The sequence below is a fragment of the Penicillium cosmopolitanum genome (genome assembly GCF_028827165.1).
Source record: "Penicillium cosmopolitanum strain IBT 29677 chromosome Unknown utg000005l:1.0-4006212.0:1.0-4009387.0, whole genome shotgun sequence".
NCBI classification, from domain to species: domain Eukaryota; kingdom Fungi; phylum Ascomycota; class Eurotiomycetes; order Eurotiales; family Aspergillaceae; genus Penicillium; species Penicillium cosmopolitanum.
The window spans coordinates 3,919,262-3,936,644 of record NW_026622675.1 but is presented as its reverse complement, the minus strand read 5'-3'; the positions used below and the strand labels follow the sequence as shown (position 1 = coordinate 3,936,644).

At 42.8% G+C, this 17,383-nt stretch overlaps 4 protein-coding genes across 4 annotated transcripts; 1 reads left to right on the top strand and 3 right to left on the bottom strand.

Moving 5' to 3' along the window:
- Window positions 1–3,043: 3,043 nt before the first annotated feature.
- Window positions 3,044–3,841, bottom strand: N7509_004490 (uncharacterized protein; the record flags this gene model as incomplete). Its single annotated transcript, XM_056629127.1, has 3 exons — window positions 3,044–3,466; window positions 3,532–3,599; window positions 3,652–3,841. 3 exons carry the CDS (start codon window positions 3,839–3,841, stop codon window positions 3,044–3,046), a joined length of 681 nt encoding a protein of 226 aa, XP_056491861.1.
- A 3,962-nt stretch (window positions 3,842–7,803) lies between these two features.
- N7509_004489 (ester cyclase) lies at window positions 7,804–8,229 on the bottom strand (the record flags this gene model as incomplete). Its single annotated transcript, XM_056629126.1, has 1 exon — window positions 7,804–8,229. One exon carries the CDS (start codon window positions 8,227–8,229, stop codon window positions 7,804–7,806), a length of 426 nt encoding a protein of 141 aa, XP_056491860.1.
- A 1,334-nt stretch (window positions 8,230–9,563) lies between these two features.
- Window positions 9,564–11,473, top strand: N7509_004488 (DUF1479 domain-containing protein; the record flags this gene model as incomplete). The annotated part of the gene is made up of 8 exons (XM_056629125.1): window positions 9,564–9,872; window positions 9,927–10,124; window positions 10,206–10,320; window positions 10,371–10,528; window positions 10,585–10,720; window positions 10,775–11,020; window positions 11,069–11,175; window positions 11,231–11,473. 8 exons carry the CDS (start codon window positions 9,564–9,566, stop codon window positions 11,471–11,473), a joined length of 1,512 nt encoding a protein of 503 aa, XP_056491859.1.
- A 2,164-nt stretch (window positions 11,474–13,637) lies between these two features.
- On the bottom strand, window positions 13,638–14,414 carry N7509_004487 (uncharacterized protein; the record flags this gene model as incomplete). The annotated part of the gene is made up of 1 exon (XM_056629124.1): window positions 13,638–14,414. The coding sequence occupies one exon, from the start codon at window positions 14,412–14,414 to the stop codon at window positions 13,638–13,640; it is 777 nt and encodes a 258-aa protein (XP_056491858.1).
- Between the last annotated feature and the right edge of the window lie 2,969 nt (window positions 14,415–17,383).

Here is a 17,383-nt window from a genome sequence, read left to right as displayed (position 1 = left end):
CAGGCCCTATTTGGTCTTCAGAATTACATTCCTTTGTTTTGATTGCAGCATAAATAGCTGCTTTTACTCAATTAGGTTCTAGATTGATCATCTATCTATTTTCGATTTATATCCTCATTTTCTGCCTGTAGTACATCCTTAACATTTCTCTAAGCTAACTATGATTTCCTGGATATAATGCCCACCCAATAAATTCATACCCTTTTACTCGCTCAAGTTCCCGGTCTGTGCAGGCCTTATAAGGAGGCCTATATCGGGCTAGGCTTCCCACCCCGATGTCGTCCAGCCTGCGCCCGCCCCCTTGCATAACCTTCGTTTTGAACTTCTTACTGGCAAAGCACCAATCGTATGAACTGTAATAATATGGGCTGAAACATCCAGCACCTATTTGCTCCTCGGAACTCTGGACCTCAATCCAGATATTCTCCATAATGTATGATTTTGCTCTGTATTTGTCTGGAAAGAACAAAAAACGAAGTAAGTGAAGATGGAGATCTTAATCTAGCTTGCTATATACTTCAGTAAGTCTGAAGAGGCTTAGGCGACCTGGTATAAATACAAGATCACAACATCAAGGTAATCATTAATGATAAGGCAAATCGCGGGATGCTCACTCGTCATTTACGGCCGCCTTCGTATAACCCAACCCCAAAGCTGTCCCACCATCTCCTGAATAGAAAAGCGGTTCTCGTGTGGAGGAATGCATGGCTCGTAATAGTAGTAGAACTCTCCCTCAGCATGACATTCTCCACGCCTGAAGGTGTGGCAGGAGTAGAGAGATTTGTACTACGCTGGAGGTGACTATCCAATCACAAGGTGAGCCGAGCCATATTATGCTTAATAGCTACCTTGTAACAAAGATCTCTTTACTAGAACGCGTGAAGTCATAGCTCTGCGGTGAATAAAACAGGTAAGATGTAGGCCACGCTCATTTTACTATTGATGGCCAACAACTACATAGCTCCCACAAAGTGAGGTCGTCTACCCTTGAAAACCACGAGTAGAGGCAACTTAGTATAAGCTTTTCTAAGGCAGAATATGATACCAAATGGGTTATGACTTGATAGTATACCATGTAAGATACGGTAAACCTCATTGTCGGTGACAATTGTATGCTCCGTTGGCTACTCGGGGAAGATAAACCTGGAAATGTACGACGGCCTGTTTCAGAGAGATACGTCATTATTGGAGTGGTCCAACGCACCTTATGGGCCACAGCTATCTGAAACTCCAACTATGATGTCTAAGAAAAGGAAATCATCTTGCGTAATAACCATAGACTCAGATGAGTATTCTTTGTAGGCCCCATCAACCATGTCGCCCCTAGGCCATATTCAAATACCTTATAAATGCCCTATAAATACGATATGTAGCTAAAATACCTTATTTCCTAAAAAAACGAGTTTTTCCACGTATTTTTCCAAATACGGAATTTGTCTATTTAGTAGTGTAATGGGGATTTCCGCTCTCAACATTGGTACCCTAGGGTTATGTGACAGAAGCCTTAGCAACAAGGCTCCTGTCTTGTTTCAGGAGAATAAGTAGCGTTCGTTCTAGATTATCAATTCGATATGTATGTTCCCCCTTATGAATGTTCTATTGAGGCTGCTGAGGTTGCGGTATCGGTATACTGCTTATAAAAGGTTCTGTTATTCGCTCTAGTGTTCGTTCTGTTAAGTCTCTATAGCGTTACGCTTGCCTATTCGTCTCCTTGCACTCTGCGAGTGTAGTAGTGTTGTCTCTTTGCGATCGACCCGTCTGCCAACGCAGACAGCCTACGAGCATTCCCATCTTACACTAATTAAATTAATAGCTTAATCTCCTTTATACCTATACTAAGTTTATCAGAACTGTTTAGCAATTTATAAGCTATACTAGTAGTAATTATCCCTCTGGTATACTTAATTTAACTAACCCTAATAATAGCTATAGTACCGGTAATAGTAATACTAGTAGTAGTAGCAGTAGTAATAGAAATAGTAATAAGATAGACATTAGCTCCCTAGAATAGGATAAGGACGAATAAAAGCTTTATAATGCTGCTTTTTTAAGAGGGTGATAATATAACAAACTAAGGTTGTTACTATTCGCAGATACCTGACGTAGATAGCATCTACTTAGGTATCTACGTCTATATATACTTAGTTCTATCTTAGCTTCCCCCTTCTCCTTAAGCTATTACTTTCGTCGAACAGCCACTATTTCCTTTGCTTTGTATGCTACGCCGTACGTTGATCTCTGTGAGCATCTGAGCATCCTCACAAACTCAATACAACCTATTTCTCAACATAACGAATATTACTGATTGTGGCGACTATTCGTATTCGCGGCAGCCACACTCTGGAAGCACTTTGAACCATCATTTGGACTACTTCGTCGGCTTAGAGCGCGTACTCCGCTAGTGACTGTGTAAGTCATGTACGCCAAACCACACGAGAGACATGATGACCACTAGTAGTCCGAAACCATGGCCAACAGCCCTTTAATACATATAGCTTTGGATCAGTATATTTCGACAATAACGCAAGTTACAGTCAATACCTCTGTGTGATGAATTGCTTTTGGGAGCAATGATTATTCGTTATATACAGGAATGCTTTATATAGAAAGCACGCCATTGCAGATAGATGGCGTCAATTGGCCGATCATTGCACGCTAGTCTACCTTATATATCTCATTTTCTCGTGGCTAATAGGTAGGAATATATTAAATATTCAAGCGATCAAAACCTGTCCATATTCAACCACTGCTTTTTAACATGGATTTAGACTTTACCATGACCATTACGGAAAGAATTCTCATATGCTCCTCTGCATTTCCTGAAAAGAGGTCGCATTAGAATAAGTGAGCTGCAAACAATGGCCAGGTCAAGCTCAAGCAGGGTCCATATGGCTTCTTTTGATGCGCTGGCTATATCATAAGTCAGAATAGTTGATCAATAAGGGGTCCCTAACTTACAGTTCGAATTGTGTTTTAAATAGTTATTGAATTCGATTAGGCGTAAAAGACTAAAAATGCAGACTCTATATAAAGCAGCTTAGTTTCAAAGTTGAATATTTATCGTGATATTTCTGAGGGCATACAAACTGCCAATAGAAAAAAGGCCCGTGAGCTGAATCTTGTCCAAGAGTGCGAGTTTTAATCGCCATACAACGGCAACTGGAAGAGATAGAATTAAAATGTCTTCCACGAGAGACAGGGTGCCTATTGATATGTAAAAAGCTGTCTGTGAGGGAATACAAGTTCCCTGGATACTTTCTTGAAGCCAGAAATATTGAGGGGGCCAGCATTGGAAAGTATTCACCAGTAATGAGGCTGTACCCCAAGCTGTAGTGAATATAAGGAGGATCGTAGTCGTGAGATGCAATTTTTGCGCAGAACCAAGTAGGTTACGTAGAAGGATAATCGTGGAGAACTTGATGAAAGCTTGTGATAACGGCCAGAATGTCTGAGTGATCCAGAAAAGCTGTTGACTCGGGGCATTAGTATAGCCACGCCCACTTAATGAGCAATCCTAAAACACCATCTTACAAGTGCAGCCTTCTGGCGATGTTCACTTCCCAGTCCCCATATATCAGTTTTTCCTTCTCTGACAGCAGCTGAGATGTAGTGTCAGCTCATAATATATTCGCCTCAACAAATTATACTCACCAAGGATTGTGCTTATAGTCGCTCCATAAGAGAAGAGCAAGCCAAAGAACATCAGGAGGTCACCAATGTCGAGTTTTATGCCTGTGAGTAGTCTGCTATAGAGACGGAGAAGAAAGAAGAGGGTGGCGATAGTAGCTCCAATAATGGGGACAGTTATTAGCACCGTTTGCCAATAATTATCATCCGCCATTTCAATTTCGTTTCTGGAGTTATTGTAAGAAAGAAGTAAGTGCCCACATCATAAGTTAATCAAACTTATAGTAAGACGGTCCAGGAGTTGATGTACTCAAAGTCTGGATTATGGGGAAATTTCTCATGTACTTCAATGCAAACACCAGACATAGAACGCGTAAAGGAAATAGGCTGTCGCTCTTACACATCACCTAGACAGGCAAATGCGCGAAAGTGTTGACGTCATTCTCTTAATGGGCTGACCAAACTTCTTATTGGAAGAGTACATATACGTATTTCTATATTCCCAGCTAGACTGCGGCAGAACCGCGGTTCAGTTGCGGTTCCAAATTGCCTGTAATTTAAGTCTTGGCAGTAATATTTTGGTAATATCTAGTTATGAATTATTCCCTACTTAAATGTAATATTTCTTTAATTAACTGAATTATAATATTATTATGGTAAAAACTTAGATAGTTTAAAAGATTTAAAGTTATTTAGATCTTTTTTCATTGGTAACTTATTTTTCATGTTCCTAAGTTTAGTATGGTGAAGCAACCTACGGCTCAAATATATATCTCTTGCCTGATAACTTAGTAACCATTACAGATTATTACTAATTTTACTATAGTAATATACTGTATCTAAGGTTCTTTGTCTTTTACTACTATAGGTATAGCGTTAGGATAGTTCTGATTTCTATAGGAGGGAACGCCTATATAACTATTAGATTCGAATGTATGGCTGAATTAGGTTATAGAATCTTGAATTGAATTGAATTGAATTGTAGTAAATATAAGCCCTGTCACAAAAATTTTGAAGTGGGTCTAAAATAGAAAAGTGGGCCCTCTCGGTCGCACCCCATCAAAATATTTCTGGGGTTTCAGGTGATTATAGTTAACTCGTACGACTGCTAGAGGAGATTATAGAGTGTAACGAACTGGAGTTGTTACCATTCGCGGATGCCTGACGTAGATGGTATCTACTTAGGCATCCACGCCTCTATATACTTAGTTCTATCTTAGCTTCCTTCTTCTTCTTCTCCTTAAGCTATTACTTTCGTCGAACAGCTATTGTTTCCTTTGCTTTGTATACTACGCCGTACGTTGATCTCTGTAAGCATCTAAGCATCCTCATATTATAATAGCTTCCGATACTCAAAGCCTAGAGTGCTATACGGGTACGCCCTGATATAATTACCTGCTGGTAAGCTACGTACGAGAGACCCTGGTGATTTCTCTGTCGGTTTATCTCAGAGAGACTATATAAGCCTTATACTATATAATTACTGTATATATTCGTGATCGGCTGCAGTAGAGAATCCTCTAATTTCCCTAATCAAACCTTACTTCTGTCACTTTGTCGCTATACCTTTGTCGCCCTAACACCTTTTTTTTATCGCTTTTTATCTATTTAAGATAGATTTTAACCTTAATTAGCTCCGTACTATACTTAGCAGACTCTAGTCCTTAATCAATACTCTCTAATCCTTAGTTTAGCAGCAAAACATTCAGATTAGCTTACTTTAAGATTAGCTTTAGTTAATCTACCAGAAGCAATAAACCTAGGTTAGCCTCCTCTAAGCCTATTCCTAGCTCCTTGTTTAAGCCTAACCTTAACCCTCTCAGTACCCGAAATCTCTGCTTCCGGATCCTAAGAAGTTTACCGGTACTACAGTTAAGTTTAATATATAGCTCGCTACTATACGTTTGAAACTCTCTATCGATGCTCTGGCTTTAGGAGATACTGAAGCCTAGTTCTCCTACGTCTTTATAAATCTTAACAGTTAAGTTTAAGCTATAGTCCTCCCTTAACTCGCTTACGCTCAGTCCTCCTATAAGTTTAACTACAACATTATCCTTGATTAGCTTATATAAGTTTTCGATAATCTGAATAAGGTCTAAGAAGCTAAAGATTACCTCATTAATCTCTGACAAGATACTGATTCTATTATAGCTTTTATAGCTAAATTCGAATATATCCTCTACAAAGCCTAAGGCTAAAACTGGCCTAACGTCGCTAAGATCTCGACCTTCTGTAAAGGTCTTAATAACAATATTTATAACCGATTAAACCAATAACTTAATCTCCCTTATACCTATACTAAGTTTATCAGAACCGTTCAGCAACTTATAAGCTATACCGGTAGTAATTACCCCCTCTGGCATACTTAATTTAACTAAGCCTAGCAACGGCCGTAGTACTAACAATAGTAATACTGGCAGTAGTATCAGTAATAGAAATAGTGATAAGATAGATATTGGCTCCCTAGAATAGGATAAGGACGAATAAAAGTATCATAACGCTGCTTTTTTGAGAGGAGAATAATGTAACGAACTAGAGTTGTTACTATTCGCGGATGCCTGACGTAGATAGCATCTACTTAGGCATCTACGCCTACATGTACTTAGTTCTATCTCAGCTTCCTCCTTCTTCTTCTCCTCAAGCTATTACTTTCGTCGAACAGCTACTGTTTCCTTTGCTTCGTATGCTACGCCGTACGTTGATCTCTGTGAGCATCTGAGCATCCTCACATAGAGACTATAAATTGAATTAGTGATAGATTATATATAAACTTAGAAGCTGTGAAAATCGTAAGTTAATTGTACGAAGGAATTGCTTGCAGTCTACTCAAGAAAAATGACATGCAGTCTACTTGGTGGGGCGAATACTGCCCATACTTAAAAGCTCCTCACTGCCGTGCAGTCTAGTAGACTGCACCAGGTCCCTTGGGATAGATCACATCTTATTAGATACCTTCTCGCAACTAATCTTAGGGGATTACTCGCTGACCGTAATTCCTTAAAGTCCCTCTTGCAGAAGTCAACAATCTCACTCAAAAGTTTGCCAATGAGGAACGTATATTCGAAACAGAGATCATGACTTAACCCATCGCTGGCGGCGTATCACCCGATCCATGCAGCCTTTTCCAGCTGCTGAAGGGACTTACGACACAAGCGGCTCCCGCAAGGCCGACAGCCAGGGCGAAAGTAGCCTTGATTCCTTGCATATAAGCTTGAAGAACAAAACTGAGGTCTTGTCCAGAGAAACTTTCTCTTATCTCAGTGGCACCAGTTGCAACCACCGTTGCTGTATCAACATGGGGCGCGATTTGTTTCAACGTGTTGATGATGGTGTTCACAAATGCGGACTGGGCTGCTGCAACAGAGAAAGCACCACCCAGAGTTTGGAACCCTCAAATATCTGTAAGTCTATCGCATCATAAGGCAGCTGGTGGAAATGACTCACAAAATATCGTCGCAGTTGCAGAGGAAATGTCCTCGGGCTTGACATTGGCCTGGGCAATGTTGAGGGCAATTTGGAACGGGAACGCATAGGCAAAACCCGACAATATCTGATAGCCAATCAATTTGCCGGTACTTGTACCGATATCGAAAGTATATAGCAGTCCAGTGCCAATAGTAGCAACAGCAGCACCTGCAATCATGAAAGGTGGACTCGGGTCGGGGAGGCGGACCCGAGAGTGGCAATCCGAAACCTTGGGTCCGAAGTGACTTCGAATTTTGCTTTCAGTTTGATCGGAGGTCTGGGTTTATTACCACCTGGATAGGTAGGCGTCCCGATGGGAAACACCTAGATAGGTAGGCCTGCCGACCGATCAGTCGGGGGAGGCGTACGGGCAGAGCGGATAACCCAATGTCAGAGCAAGCTCATACAGTATAGACTAGTATGGATATACGGCGAATGAGATCAAGCGAACCAATTAATGTGTACACTGCCTCATAACCCAATTTGGGTCGAACTATTGAATGAAGAGAAAGAATGCGCGATCCAGGGCAGGTTGAAATACCCTAAAAATGTGCCAATGCTTGGTTGTTAAAACACCGAGATTGCCAAGACAGCCAGTTTACCACATAAAACATAAAGTAATGTGGTTCCTTCGTAACCCTTCGCCGGCTAGTGGTAAGTTACCACTCCATGTTCCGACAAGTGATATTCTTGAAGCACCATGTCAATTGCCTAATGAGCAACCGGTAGGCTCACGGCCCCAATCTGCAGCATTATCCCAAACAAATCAGGCAACCCAGTCTCCTCCACAATCATTCCATCTGTGAATCGATAGATGTTCATAGCTCGTGCCTGTATTTTCTTTCCAGAAGCCGGAGCACCAAAGAATTCGCCTTCTTGAGTTCCACGCAGAGTAAATTGCGCTACAACTCTATTGTCCTCGATGACTGTATCGTCAAGTGTCCACTGAATATCTGGAAAGGCCGAGCGCATTATGCCAAGAATTTGCATGTATCCAGGCAATCCTCCCAGTGGGGTATCTGAGAACGGAACGTGGAACACGGCGGATCCGGAAACCACCTCTTGTCCTATAATTTCATCACCTGAGTTGATGAACTCAACGAATCGTTCCATCCTTTGCAGTAGGGCGCTCGCCATTTTGTTGCTTGAAAGATATGTAAGACTTTCTTCATAAAACAATGGCTCTAATTTTAACTCACATGTAGTGATTCCGATCTGATCAAGAGGATAGATGTGGGACTCTGTTGTCTTGGCTAAACAAACTTCTGGGACCAAGAATCAGTAAACACGAAACAAACCTCGATCGAATGCAACCCTCGGCAACTTTAGCAGGCACAATTAGTTCGGTCTGAATCCAAAGGTCGTGGATTTAAATTTGGACTCCTTCAGGGCACTGCTCGGGGTGGTTAATTGGACGTTTAGGGCGGTGGAAATTACCTTTGCTTGCAATAGGTTTGAGTTCTAAGTAAATTTTTGAAATATATTTATCGGTTTGTCTTAAGAGGTTTCTGGAAATCGAGGCATACTTATATCCCGAAGTCACGGATTCAAAAAGCATGATGCATCCATACAGAAACTAGATTTTTCGGTTTTTGATGTTTGCATTGGATGAATTAGTGCAAGATTTGCCGTCTCGGAAGATGGTTCGGCCAATAAGTGTACGGCAACTCGGAATTCCCGGGTTGGCTCAAGTGTTTGTATGTTTGTATGTTTTGCATAAAACTTTTTAGGGAAGGCAAAATGAAATTTCGAAATTACTGAAATTTGATATTAACGCTAGACGTATTGACTAATCATAATACCGATAATGAGCCTTCTATAGCTACTCTGCTGACGGTTGAAGCCACGTAGGAAGCTGGACATCAACAACCTTCTCTCATTATTTGCGGCTCTGGCTCGATATCTAGGTCACGGCCTCTTCAAAACATCATATGGAACTGAAATCGCATTTTTCTTGACGATTCTCTCCTGCTGCCCGAGAATCTGGACCTCGGCGGGTATATTTCCTATTTTGGATCTGCCGACGGGGGATACATTTGGCTTTTCGTCAATTTTGATGTCAAATCTCGGCGAGCCAGAATTTGGAATGCAGCAGAAGGCTTCCCTGTACTACCTGAAAATTACGCTATGTCGGATTCGTTGATCGGCAGACAGCGATCCACCATGTGGCGTCACAATGTACGGGCTGGACGCCATAACTTTGTCTACCGATTTCGGAAGCAATTCCATTTGAAGCACATTTATGTGTGGAGATTGTCGGAAGACCGAATTCGTTCAAGCCTCCATTCTACCCCAATTCCAAGGTTTCGATGAAGCTGCATCGCAAATGTTGCGGTTCGGGGCGCGGGGCGATCAGTTGAGGATATATAAGTCCGGGGTAGAGGAATGACTTGTATCGGAGAAGCCCAAGGAAGCTTCTTCTTTACTCTCTAGTAGTTGCCAACAATTTATTCAGTTTCCCGTGCCTGATCATGAACAGATTAATCTCCCCGAATTGCCTTAAATGCCCTACTCTTCGAGCTGGAAAATGCGCGGGCACAGCTAAGCGGCTCTTAGCGACGGAATCATCGCCACTGACTCGAAAGGAGAAAAAAGAGGGCGATATCTCGTCTGTTTTCTCATCTTTTTCCGGAAGGAAAATTCAGCCACTGTCTGAACGCTTCCATGAGTTGAAGCGTAACCTGACCACTGGATTTGAAGAGCAAATCCAGCAATCGTGGGATGACTTGGTCGAGACTCTGAAAGTGCGTACTGAAGAGGTCGCTTCCAAGCGGGAGTCTGTAAGCTCAGCCCCTTTATCAAATCGAGTTTCAGCGACATACTGACAAAAACAGATCATCCCCCAATTGGACTTCTCAGATATCCAGGCTGGCAATATTGCCCCCGAAAGTGTCAACGCCATCCGGTGCACTGGTGTTGCCGTCATCAGAGGAGTTGTGCCGAAGGATGTTGCAAAGGGATATCTCTCTGATATGTGCCAGTACCTGGCCGCACACCCATTTAAAGGATACCCATCGGATGCGGAAAAAAAGGTATGTATAATTCAGTTGTGATCTCTTCATCTTCCGTGGGTTTCTTTCACTAGGAAGGATTCTCATATTGACAACGAACAGGTTATCTACGAATCATACTGGAGCCGTTCTCAGGTGAAGGCGAGGTCGCACCCTAATATGCTCGCCACACAGTCGTGGATGAACCAGCTATATTCCGCTGATGCAGACCAAAAGGGTAAGCGAAGCACGGACCGGAAAGGGCATTTCATTGCTGATATATTTTAGTGGACCTCACCGTCCCACTCAGCTACTGTGATCGAGTTCAAATCCGCGCGCCTGGCGACCAAACCTTTGCCCTTCCGCCTCACGTCGACGGTGGAGGAGTCGAAAGGTGGGAGGATTGCGCCTACAACCATGTCTATCGCAATATATTCCAAGGAAAGGTAACGAGCCATTCACTATCCTGTTTCATCCGCACGGCCATCTGATATCACAACAGTGGAAGGAGTACAATCAATGGGATCTAACTGGCCGACTTGGCGCCGACATGAACATGTACGATGCACCAGGAGGATGTTCAGTATTCCGAGCCTTCCAGAGCTGGCTTGGATTATCCCGACATGGACCCCAACAAGGTCAGTTAAACAGCAAAGTGAAACTCTTTCCAGGCTGACCCCTCGGCTCGGCAGGTACTCTTGTCGTTCATCCCATCCTACAGCCCTCCACCGCGTACTGGATGCTTCGTCCCTTTTTCGAGCCTACTCAGAAGGGTTCCTTGGACGGATGGAAATTTTCCCTCGATGATGAAGAAGGCAATACTTTCCTGCATGGTGCAAACCCCGGAAGTGCTCAAGAGCATACTCCTGACCACCACCCTCATCTGATGCTGAATGAGACGATGATACCTTACCCAACCGTTGAGCCAGGTGACACCAGTAAGGCTGTGAATCATTATTAGGATTGAACGTAGCTAAGCTTCGTAGTATTTTGGAGTGCCGACACTATTCACGGTACGGAGAGTAACAACACTGGCGACAACGACGCTTCCGTATTTTACATTCCATCCGTTCCGCTCACTCCTAGCAATGCGGTAAGGAAATAAACCACAGCCTTGTGGCCGCGTGCTGTGCGCTGACTTTATTTAGCAATACGTCGCACAGCAGCGTGATGCTTTTTTGAAGGGCGTCCCCCCACCAGACTTCCCGGGTGGACTTGGAGAATCTGAATTCGCTGACAGAGCACAGACGGGAGATGTTCAATCTGAAGCTGGTAGAATGGCTATGGGCCTTAGTCCCATTCAGCCTACCGCAAAGAGTAACAAATCGGCGAATCTTATTCGCGAAGTGAACGAAATTCTGCCCTCAACAATCATAAAATTGTTATTCTAGCTATTACCACCACCACCATGAATATTGTATTTTAACATAGAAAGGGGTCATCTATGACGTTTATCAGTATATAATCCGGGTACTTTTGTCCAAAGATAATTAGTCTAAGTATAGCAGAAGTGCCTAAAGGTACCTAGTTTCGGACAGCCGTATTATATTCCTTCCGTTCATCCTTAGTTTTTCAATTATTCACAAAACGAATAGCATCTTTGGTTCACCTCTTTTATATAAAATATTATTTAAGACTCTAGTTTTTATTACATGTATTTTTGTAAATAATTTATTTAAAGTTGTAAACTCAGTAGATTGGTAGATGGTGCTTGGCACAATCTACCCGTCGATCGAAATACCCATCTACCATCTGTGGTCACGTGCGTGAAGTTTTACCAGGTACTTGTGCTTTCGGCGTAATGTACAATCTAGATCTCGTCTGGGTTGCTTTTATTATGAGGCATTAGAATTACAAAAAAAGAGGCGTTCTAATTGAATAAGTGGAACCTTAACCTGAGACTTGGCTTGCTCTAGACTCGAAAATGGCGAAACCAAGAACGGCTAATTTACCAAGAGAAAGAATACGCCAATCAGGAGTGGAAATCCGTGTTGGTGATGAACAGTGCAGCCGAAATCTTAAAATGATTATATTGAAGTTGAACGACTTACTCGCTAGGAGAAATAGTGCGCCAATCAGGAGTGGAAATCAGTGTTGGTGATGGACAGTGCAGATGTAGGTACCCTAGGTTTAGGTAGTAAAAAGAATAAGGTTCTATTATAAAAATATTATTAGATATATATAGGACTTGTCCCTCAGAATCCAATATAACATAATAATCAGAATCCTCTACAATCAAGCAACGAAATCCTCAATCTTATTGACTACTCAGTAATCAACTATCTATAATAATTCCTTCTCTATATTCCCCTAAGCCTAATAAGACCTTATCAGTCTTATAGTAATTGTAGTAATTAGCTATTGTAATGGGGATTTCCACTCTCAACATCGGTACCCTAGGGTCATGTGACAGAAGCCTTAGCAACAAGGCCCCCGTTTTGTTTCTGGAGGAGAAGTAGCGTTCGTTTCATAGAATCAATTCAACATGCATGTTCCCCCTTATGAAAATGTTCTACTGAGGTTACTGAGGTTGCGGTATCGGTATACTGCTTATGAAAGGTTCTGTTATTCATTCTGTTGTTCGTTCTGTTAATTCTCTATAGCGTCACGCTTGCCTACCGTCTCCTTGCACTCTGCGAGTGTAGTAGTGTTGTCTCTTCGCGATCGACCCGTCTGCCAACGCAGACTGCCTACGAGCATTCCCATCTTTCAATATATAATAGTTTAAAAAATCTAAAAGTAATATATTTAAAAATAAAACAAATTACAGAGCTCTATAGTAAAGATGGTGGTATATCCTACTAGGTTATATAGATATCGTTACAAATAGTCTTATTTTTTTAATAACTTTTTGATTACTAGATATTATCCACGCCTATATGTACCTAGTTCCATCTTAGCTTCCTCCTTTTCTCCTCAAGCTATTACTTTCGTCGAACTATACTCTTTCCTTTGCCTGGTCCACTGCGTCGTATCTTGATCTCTGTGGGTATCTGAGCTCCTCATATGAGCACTAACTAGTGGTTTGACCCTACTATGGATCGTAAAAATAAAGACATTGTTTATATTCTCCAGTTAGTGTCACGGGATCTATCGAATTGGTAGCAAGCCCTAGCCCCATCGGGATCGAGAGAGATCCGGTCCATCCTATCGAGATATCTGATAAGATCGCGATACAGACCCGACGGGGGTTAATTCCGTCGGTATCACCGGATGATATGTGGTTATGACGGTATTGATACTACCCTGATCCATATTCGATTCGGAATGGATCTCCGAACTCTTTGTTTATATTAACAGGCAATTGCCACTCGATTCTTTGAAGGTTCTTCAAGAATCAGTTTCATTGTCTACTACGTATTACAGCTTTCAATCTCTATCAATCACCACCTGGTCAACTGGTCACTAGCCAGCTCCTTAGTACCATTACAGTTAGGTACTCGCAGTTCATATGACCTATGCGTCATCGAGTATATACAACCTTAGAAAATATTCCACGCACCGCTCGTCGTGGACGTCCATGGACGTATTGCCAGCTACTAGCAGCCATGGACTCTAAAAGCAATTATCTGATCTCTGCATCTCCAACCCAGTAGTAGGCAAGGGAACCGAAACAATGGAAACCAGCAATCCGAGCACGGCAAACTCCATCTTCAGCTTAACGCTATATACAGTTCCCTTGAGAATAATCTGCAAAAAGTAAAAGCCCATATACTCGAGCACAATAAGTGAAATATCCATCGCAATCGCAACGAGATTCAGCGCAAGGAGCTCATAAAGTATTTTGATGCGTCGCTTGTCTCCCTCGGGACTGAGCCGGATCATTTTGACCGTCTCTACAATATAAATTCCCGAGATGAGTGTCTCTTGTGCTGAGAACCAGGTGACCTGTATCCGCTCCATCGTACTATATCCCATTTTCCAAGGTGGTGTGAGAATATATTCTGATCCGAAGTTTAGAGTAATAGATGGGATGATCAGCAGGGCTGTATCGAGTAAAATCAGGTATCGTAGCAAAAGGAGAGCTTTATAGTTCTGCGACACAAGATGTAGACGGGAATACAGCACGACTGATTGACCGGGGACCATAAAGCAAAAACCAATGTTCGAGATCGTCAAAGACAGCCAGAGAGGTGCGAGTGCAAAGAACTCAAGTGAAGTTCCGACGCTAGTTGGTATCACTCCAAGTATGTTGGAGAGTAGCAGAGACCAGAAGTAGAGGCTTTGGTAATGGTTAAAGCGTAAGAGGATAAGGATAAGTAGTTCGAGTGCGTTATAAAGCGCGATCGATATGAAAACAATGACAATGATGCCGCCGCTGGTGGAGGACATTGTTTCCTGCTTGCAGAGGGCGGGTGCTGGCACAAGCAATGTGCATAATGCTTGCAGGATAAGAAGATGACGATTATATCCAGCATTTCCATCTTTCCAAGTGATGGCAAACTTTAAATGACCTGGAATAAACCTTAATTGAACCAAGCCCAGGTGGGCATCACGGAATATGTTACCTGTTCCAGGAATACTCTTCAAATTGTGGGCCCCACACCGCTTCGGGTGGTTCTATCGAGACCAACGAAAATCCCGATCTGTTTTGATGCGAGGCTGGCGCAAATCAGGAAAAAGGCCACAGCATCGGGAAGAACCAGCGTGGCATCGATGCGGAAAGCCAAGTTTGTTTGACATAAACTTGCCCTTTCCCTTGCGGTTCCTGATCGAAAATCGAGCCTAACGTCATAGACATGATCGACTGCCTAATCCTTTGACCATTTATGATGATATTTGCATTTTTAAAATAGGTGGCCAAATAAAGTACCTCTAGTTCGAAATCATCATGTTCTGGAAATAACACGGCGCCTCATCAATGCCATTGCAGATGCTGAAAAACAAGTATTTAAATCTGATAAAATCGCGTCCTTCGCCTGCTCAGGTTCTCAGCATACCCATCCTCATGCAGCCAGGTCAATAAACTCGCGATTAAAGTCCACCAGGCTTACTATCGCTACAACATAAAACTTTCCGTCACAAGGGGTATATTCTCGACCCCTTGCCAATTTAGCTTCATGACGGGTAATTTCTGGCACTTATGCTTAATACAGTCGAAGGCCCCCGGCCGGAAATAAAAATAAAAATTAATTAAAGTTTTAATCCTTCTCTTCCTGTACCTCTTCCTTCAAAATAAAATTATATTCCGCACGGCTTCCTGACTTTTTTGGAATTCTCACAGTTTCGCTAACACGGAATATTAACACTGTGGATGGACAAACGCGACACAAAGGCCATAAAGGCCACGAAGTAGTGGGGGGGGGAGGGTTGACTGACCCGCTGGCATTGTCCTACGGTCATCATGATCCATAGGCCACCGGCCTTGTAGAGCCTGTTGAATTGGTGTTGGAGTTCCACACCAAAACGATGGAGGCGAAGCTGACGTTGTTGGAGAAATTCATCAGAGCAAATATATAGTCTATTTGGTGTGAAAATTTGAAGATTAGTCTGTGGCTCCTTGTAGATAAGGTAAAGGATATAATATACTTCTATAGTCTATGCGAGCCCCAAGGGATTCCTGACGACGCGTATGTTTACAATTTTTAGCCCTTTCGTTTGAAAGAATGACCTGCGATTGTACGCCTTAAACACAGCCATACGGGGCCGCAGATCTTTGCTTCACTTACATGTATTTGAAGTTCGTGCGCCTCTCTATATTTAACTATGCGTCATGGTCAACCTCGCCTGTGGTGAAAGAGCTCGCACTCACGGGCTCTAACCTTGGAATTGAGGTCCATAAAAGACCAAATGATTTAAACAAAGTTTCAATTGCCCTATTATCACCCCATTATACTTTACGTCAGTTTCGACAGCGCCAGATAGATCGTGTATTAATAACCACTGTACAACCATGCACTACTAGCACATTATCTGGAGGGGGGCGAAGGTAATCCGGCTGAAAATCCGAGTAAAGTCGGGGGGGGGGGTTGGATCAAAAAAAAAGCACCCGACAGCAGTTGGAATGTTTGCACTATTAAGAATCCGAGTTGACAAGAAACAGCCTTGAAGCGAAGTCAAAATAGATTGAGTTCTCTAAGATAGCCTTACGCCTCATTGCGCGATCGTCAAGTCCTTTTTGCAGAGCACGTATAATGTGTTGAGGCTCCGCCCCAAAAGCGGCCCGAGGGTTGAAAATCCTCTCAGTCTATAACCAATCGGTCTCGTGCTATCCTTGCACTTCAACCGCCATCATTCTGACAGCGGCTGAGGAGAAGGAGGGAATAATAGTGAATTGAAGGCCCTCTCGAGTCAATGAAAGCCAAACTAGTGTTCAAAATTGTAGGCTTTGTGGCGAATTGTTTCAGGAATGTTGAAATGAATTTTGGGATACGATCCATGGCGTTCGATGCTAGTGGAACAATGTGCGAAATGTCTTCACTCGCGAATGACCTACCTAATGAAAACTGTTAGAAGTGGCTGGGCTGTATTATAGCCTCATTCACGTAAAGCTTGCGACAAAGGCCTAAATCAATAAAGATAAGAGTTGGCATGAAAGCATAGAGTTCTAATTGAACCCTACATAACCACATATTATAACAGTGCCCCGGTGGGACTACACAAGATTGTGTTTCTTCTACCTCATGAGGAGATTTGCAATGACTTTTGTTACACCGAGTTGGCATTTTATACTCTGGCTCTGATATGGTGTGATTGTTGCCAAATTATGTCATGATATTCCTCCGCAGTGGCTACACGTTCAACAGCCATTTAATCTGCAGTAAGACTCGCAATGCACCTGCCACAAATTCCTCATTTCTCAGATAAGTGATTCATATTAGCTTATTGCAGGTGGTTCCTCCTGATCAAAAGGCGGGGCATATGGTGACCTGGAGCAACGATGTCTCCCCGATCCGCCTAGGTTGCGAGGATCACGCCGTCTGTTCTGGAGAGTATACACCGTGCTCCAGAATCGAGTTCTCGTTGATACCAAATCGCCGTATGCTTGATCCAACTCCAGCTGAAGATTTTTCCATGGCTGTGGCACCGAGGTACATCCTGTCATTGGCCAAAAAGAACAGCGTGCCTCGCCGGGGCAGAATTTCCAGGCCATAGCAAGGTTTGTTCAGGATATGAGTGGCAGACGAACCAGGGCTTCACGTCCGATCATCCCTCGGACCTCGCTTTGAATCGGCATTTTCAGCTGGGGCCAAGATGGGAAAACCGGCATGTTGTCACAGTAGAAATAGAAGCAACAGATTGAAAAGTATTCAACCGCAATTCTTTCCAAATGATTAACATCAAAACTCGTCATGACATAA